This window comes from Kryptolebias marmoratus, linkage group LG16, assembly GCF_001649575.2.
Source record: "Kryptolebias marmoratus isolate JLee-2015 linkage group LG16, ASM164957v2, whole genome shotgun sequence".
Taxonomy (NCBI): domain Eukaryota; kingdom Metazoa; phylum Chordata; class Actinopteri; order Cyprinodontiformes; family Rivulidae; genus Kryptolebias; species Kryptolebias marmoratus.
The window spans coordinates 9181-15141 of NC_051445.1; the positions used below are offsets into that span (position 1 = coordinate 9181).

Genomic DNA, 5961 nt, shown 5'->3' on the forward strand with positions numbered 1-5961 from the left:
AGTAGCACCAACTCGCCCACAGGGGGAGACACAGCTGCACTTTCTGCCACACTTTCCTCTGACGGGGAACACTGGCTTCCGTTTTGTTTGTGTGAGAAAGAAGTTCTTACAGAAGGCGGAGCTGGAGGTGGAGCTTTCAGCTTTCTCTCAGAAGTTTGGATATGATTTGGTTCTGCTGATGACAATTTCCTTCACTGAGAGCAATGAGCCAATCAGAGAGCTGGCTGTGTTCAGCCACAGCGCCACCTGGAGGGAGCAGGTACGTCTGCCACACACACACACACACACACACAGCTGTTGGTGGTTTAAGTTGACCTGACATCTGTGGCATCCTTCTTCAGGTGTGCCGATACCTGGAACAGGCCCTTAACCCGGCCCTCAACCTCTGCCCAGTCAGTAGCCCCCACTCCCACATAATAGCCTATCAGCAAGGTAAAGTAGTTACCTGGTTCTCCAGGTGGGGGTGGAGCTTCAGGTAAGAGGTGAACAGCTAAAAATTCTTGTTTTTGTTTTGTTTTCTGTTCAGGGAACACGTTGGCATCCCGGAAGAAGCTCCTCCCCCTCATTAAAGACTTCCTGAGGAAGTGGGACAGAGACGGTTGCCCTGGAGATGCAGAGGAGGAGGAGTCTGTGGTTCCTCCAACTCCCATGAACAGCCTGGTGGAGGGATGTCCTCTGGATGGAGGTCTGCCTCCTATCAGTGCTCAGGACCTGCAGGACAAGTTCAGCAAGATGGCAGCTGCTGACCTCTGACCTCTGTCTTGTTAATCATCAGGTCATCACAGCACTCAAGAAAGATGATGAAGGATGGTGACCCAGAGGGCAGAACATTAGAAGTTTTCTGTTAATGAACGTTTTTAATCACAGATTGATCAGGTTCAACTGGAAGCTGTCTCAGCAGAACCAGGTCCAGGTGTGTCATTTCCCTCTGAAGGCCATAAACATGTTTGTATTTCCTGACAATCTGAGGGGGGAATCAACCTTCAAAGTAAAACCTACACACGTCCATAAAAAACAGATTTTGTGTGCTGTTTATTCTTTCAGGTGGTTTTTATTGAAACAGGATTTTCTCCTTCAGAAGAAGGTTTTTCACTAAACTCAAATACAGTCAGTCTGTGGTGTCAACTCACTGACCTGCAGGTTTTAGTTGTTTCTCTGATCTTCAGCAGGTCCTCCAGTCCTGCAGAAGCCTGTTAATCCCTCAGGTGAAAAACACCTGAAACCTGCAGGATGGTGGTCCTCCAGGACCAGGACTGGACACCACTGCAGTAAGGGACTAAACGAGGATTTTCAAGATATCCTAACTTAACTTATCCTTCAGCTGGTTTCAAAAAACAGTGACACATAAGTTACCATGGAGATTTATTCTGTCATATTATCATGTTGAGCCACTGAGGTTAATTGGTAACTAAATTGTCCCTAGGTGAGACTGTGGATGGCTGTCTGTCTCGTTTGTCTCAGTGTCTGTGTCCAGCTGTCCCCGGCCTCTCACACAGTGACTGCTGGAATATGGCACCAGCTTCCTGCAACCCTGTACAGAAAAACGTGTAAAAGAAAATGGATAGATGGATGTTGACATCTGGGGCTTTTCAGAATAAAACCCTGTGAGTCTAGTAGTGTAGGCACTAGGACCCTGCAGACACCCGTCCCTTCCTCTGGTTTAAACGGCTTCAGCTGTTGATTGGTGGATATTAATGAAGAGAAGGAGCAGCTGATGTTCCAGCTCACCTGTCTCCACAGAGCAGGTAAGTATCGACCAATCAGACAGCAGCTCTGAGGTGAAATGCAGCTGAACCTGTTGGACAGACAAAGGGCGAGTCACATAGAGTCAGACTGGAGCTGTGACAGAGAGAGAGAGAAGATACGCTGACGCCCCACGGGTCATACATGCTGGTCAGAACATCAGTGACATCATGAGCTCGCTCAACACAGACGGGTAAGCTGAAGGTTCTGAGACCCGGCAGAACCTCACTGTGTGTGTGTGTGTGTGTTTCCTGTTCCAGCACAGAGAGGAAGTTGTGTTTTTGGTGCTGACACTCGTTCTTCCTGTTAGTCAGTGAAGGGGTCACTGTGGTGCGTTCATGGCTCAATGTTTGATCTGGTTTTAACTTCAGTCTGGTTCTGGTCTGGTTACGAATGGCCCGTCTGGAAGTTAGAACTGATACCAGTCCTGGTGCTCCGCGGCGTGATCAATCAGCTGTTGATGATGTCACCATCAGCTCCTGATCGGATTCTGAACAGAATCAGGAAGACAGTAAATCGATAATAAATCCTGTAATTCTGAGATTTCTGTTTTAATCAACCTGCAGCAGAAACACAGAGCGAACTCACTCATTGTTCCACATCTGTACTTCCAGAGAACATCTGTTCTCAGAAACAAACTCAAAGTTCCCGTGCAGTGTGAGACCCTGAGGTTGAACTTTGACCCCTTCTTTGATTGGAGGATAACATGAATCATTTCATCCAATCAAATGGTTTGATGTTAAAGATGACCGATGAGGGAGAAAACATTGGATTCTGATCCGAGCCCAGATTCAGGTACGGGACCACACCTGAAACTCAGGTGGACTCAGAGGTCTGCTGACACCAGCACATCGTTCTTTAGAAGATCTTCTCCTGAGGAACACTTGGATTTTCATCGTGGAGTCACTGAAACCAACTGGAGCTCCTCTGAATATCCAGAGAACCTTGTGAACCCTGAAACCTTCTGTAAGAACTCAGAAGCTTCTGAAGTAACCAGCGACTCCTAATTATCTCCTGAAAACCTCTAAAAGTATCCTGGAGACCAAGAAGCACCTCGAGGCTTTCTCAGGAATAGTGGAACCTGTTGAAGTTCCTTTGAAACATAACAGGCCTCAACATACACGCAGCAGAACCTCTGGAACATCAACACTCTGCTGCAACAAGAACTCCTGGAAGCTTTTAGGAAACCCAGAGTTCCCAGGACAGACGGAGAACTCTGGAGTCCATCCCCTCTGCAGGTAAGAACACCTGGACAGTGCTAAAGCATGAAGGCACCACGATGGAAACATGAACCCTGCACACGCACACACACACACACACACACACAGGTGGGGTTACCTGGCAGGGTGTGTGAGCTCAACAACAAACAGAGGAACAATAGAGCCCCGCCCCTTTCCACCTGCTCAGGTGTGTCTGTGAGAGCAGTCAGACAGGTTCTGTCAGCCTGAGCCTGATGATATTTACCAGAACCACAAGCAGTTCTGGATTCCATGACGTAAACTGAGGTAAAGAGTTTTACCTGCAGACAGGTGAGCTCAGGTGTCTGCATCGTTCTGTTCAGCAGGTAAACCAGGAAGAAACTAAAAATGGCGAGGTGAAACGAGTACGTGCCTGTTACCTGTTGAGTTGTTGCTTCAGCTGAACAGTGTGTGTCTGGCTGCTGCAGGACCACCACTGAGGCCCCGGGCCCCCAGAATATCCAGGACCTGGAGCTGAGAGAGGAGTGGCAGGACGATGAATTCCCCAGGTTTGACCTTTGACCTCCCAGCTTTAAAACTGATGCTGAAACTATTTTAGATGCTAATAGATGCTAAAATCACATTTTTACAAACAGAACCCAAAACTTTCTGAACTAACTGTCTGCATGAGACCTTTCAGAATCCCTGAAGAGGCCTTTATACGGACTGGTACCAGGACTCTTTCTTAATGCTTCTGTTCTGTCTCGGTGGTTCAGGCCGCTCCCGGAGGATTGTGGAGGTCAAGTGGAGGCAGAGAGTCCAGCTGGAGGCGTCAGTGAGCCGGGTAAGACTAGGCTCTGTTGTTTCCTTTTACAAAGTTTAACCGTTAAAAACTAAAAGTGGGGTCGGGTTTCTGGGGTCTGAGGTCAGGTTTCTGGTGTTGGGTTTCTAGTGATGGGGGTCTGGTTTCAGACGTCGGGTTTCTGGTGTCTGGTTTCTGGGGTCTGGTTTCTGATTTCTGGTGTTGGGGATCTGGTTTCAGAGGTCTGGATTCTGGGGTCTGGTTTTAGGTGATGGGGGTCTGGTTTCAGATGTCGGGTTTCTGGTGATGGGGGTCTGGTTTTAGGTGATGGGGGTCTGGTTTCAGATGTCGGGTTTCTGGTGATGGGGGTCTGGTTTCAGATGTCGGGTTTCTGGTGATGGGGGTCTGGTTTCTGGGGTCTGGATTTAGGTGATAGGGGTCTGGTTTCAGACGTCGGGTTTCAGGGGTCTGGTGTCTGGTTTCTGGTGTTGGGTTTCTGGTGATGGGGTCTGGTGTCTGGTGATGGGGGTCTGGTTCCTGGTGATGGGGTCTGGTTTTAGGTGATGGGGGTCCGGTTTCTGGTGTTGGGTTTCTGGTGATGGGGTCTGGTGTCTGGTGATGGGGTCTGGTTTTAGGTGATGGGGGTCTGGTTTCAGATGTCGGGTTTTTGCTGGAATTGCTATAACTGACGTTCTCCCCTGACTGTCTGTCAGCTCCGCCCACCAGCCTTTCATCAGCTGCAGGTGGGGGCGGGGCTAAGAAGCGTCTGGTGGCTCCATCTCTCAGCCTCACTCTGAGCCACCCCGACTCTCAGGACCTAAACGACAGCTTCTCAGCAGCTGCGCTGTCAGGAACGCCGGAAGAGACGCCATCGCTTGACATCAACCTGGAGGCTCTGGAGACACCATCAGACAGCGAGACGGGAACGCTGCCAGACAGCATGCATGACCTGGAATGGGAAGGTGAGTCAGATGGAGGCAGAGCTCAGAAAGCGGCCCCTCAGTTTCACTTGACTTTTGACCTCTCTTTGACAGATGACCTCCCGCGGATGGGGAAGGCAGGCGCTGCGGGTTCTGCAGATCACTGTGACGGTCTGATGGAGCTGGATCAGGTGGACAGCAAGGGGCGCCGTTGGAGGAAGTTCTGCATCTCTGGACAGGAATACCGGGTCAACATGAGCGTTCTGGAGCCGTACCTGCAGGTGCTATCACACGGAGGTTAGCGCTCACACACTTACACCTCACCGGCTGTATATCTGAAACACACCTGTACCGCAGCAGTTTCATACCTGGCTGAGACACATGTGAAACATACCTGCAGGGAGTCAGACCTCAGGTGTCTGCGTCTGTTATAAAGTCTAACTATAATTCCTCTGCGTGTGATTGGCTCTCAGGTTACTATGGAGATGGGATGAATGCCATCATCCTGTTCACTTCCTGTTACCTGCCAGAGAACACAGTTGAGAACTACGACTATGTCATGGAGAACCTGTTCAGGTGAGTTTGGATCTGGACCTGTGAGGTTCTGATCCCAGTTTGGTTAATGACAGCAGTCAGATGTAAAAACTCACCTAGACTCAGGTGTTTCACTACATCCTGTGTGTTTTCAGGTACATTGTTGGGACATTGGACCTGATGGTCTCTGAGAACTATGTTCTGGTCTACCTGTGTGCCATGGCTCCTAGGAACAAACTGCCGGCCATCAAATGGCTTCATCAGTGCTACACCTCCATTGACAGGAGGTACAGTGTTTTCCCTCAGCTGTACCTCGTTAGATATCGGACTTCAGCGGCTGCATCCCGTTTCCATAGCAACAGAGGTGAAATCAGTGTCCTGTCTGTCCAGGTTGAAGAAGGACCTGAAGGGGCTGCTGGTGGTCCATCCTGCCTGGTACATCAAAGCTCTGATCACGCTCATCAAACCCTTTATCAGGTCTGCAGCTCACACTCAGCCATTTCTACACTGGTAACCATGGCAACTGTGCTGCTGCAGCTTCTAGGCCACAAAGGCACATTCACCTGAAGCTCACCTGCACGGTGACCAGAAACTAAACATAAAAGTTTGTGAATCAGTGTGATCTTTGACCTTGTCTCATCTGTCCTCCGCAGCGACAAGTTCAGCAGGAAGATTCGCTTCATTCGGAGTCTGCAGCAACTCGCTGAGATCGTCCCCACGGACAGGCTGCAGATCCCAGAAGCAATACGCCAGTAAGAACTCTGAGGGGAACCTCCTCTGGTCC

The 5961-nt window shown here is 49.7% G+C and overlaps 2 protein-coding genes and 1 long non-coding RNA gene across 3 annotated transcripts in view; 2 read left to right on the forward strand and 1 right to left on the reverse strand.

Moving 5' to 3' along the window:
* The window catches only part of LOC108229725 (exopolyphosphatase PRUNE1-like), a 1312-nt gene extending 295 nt beyond the window's left edge, over positions 1–1017 (forward strand). Inside the window, exons 2-4 of the mRNA XM_037980299.1 lie at positions 3–259; positions 342–432; positions 527–1017. Of these exons, the coding sequence (XP_037836227.1) occupies positions 3–259; positions 342–432; positions 527–753 (575 nt within the window). The 3' untranslated portion in view covers positions 754–1017. The remainder of the gene's footprint in view (positions 1–2; positions 260–341; positions 433–526) is intronic.
* Positions 1018–1391: 374 nt separating this feature from the next.
* Positions 1392–4883, reverse strand: LOC119617825. The gene is made up of 3 exons (XR_005234243.1): positions 4745–4883; positions 1729–4672; positions 1392–1531 (listed from the first exon to the last, which is right to left on the reverse strand). It is a non-coding gene; the product is annotated as an uncharacterized LOC119617825 (long non-coding RNA).
* bnipl (BCL2 interacting protein like) lies at positions 1800–5961 on the forward strand. Its single transcript, XM_017405399.3, has 9 exons — positions 1800–1936; positions 3410–3490; positions 3698–3765; positions 4437–4685; positions 4758–4940; positions 5117–5219; positions 5333–5464; positions 5568–5654; positions 5831–5961. The coding sequence occupies exons 1-9, from the start codon at positions 1914–1916 to the stop codon at positions 5931–5933; spliced, it is 1029 nt and encodes a 342-aa protein (XP_017260888.1). The 5' UTR covers positions 1800–1913; the 3' UTR covers positions 5934–5961.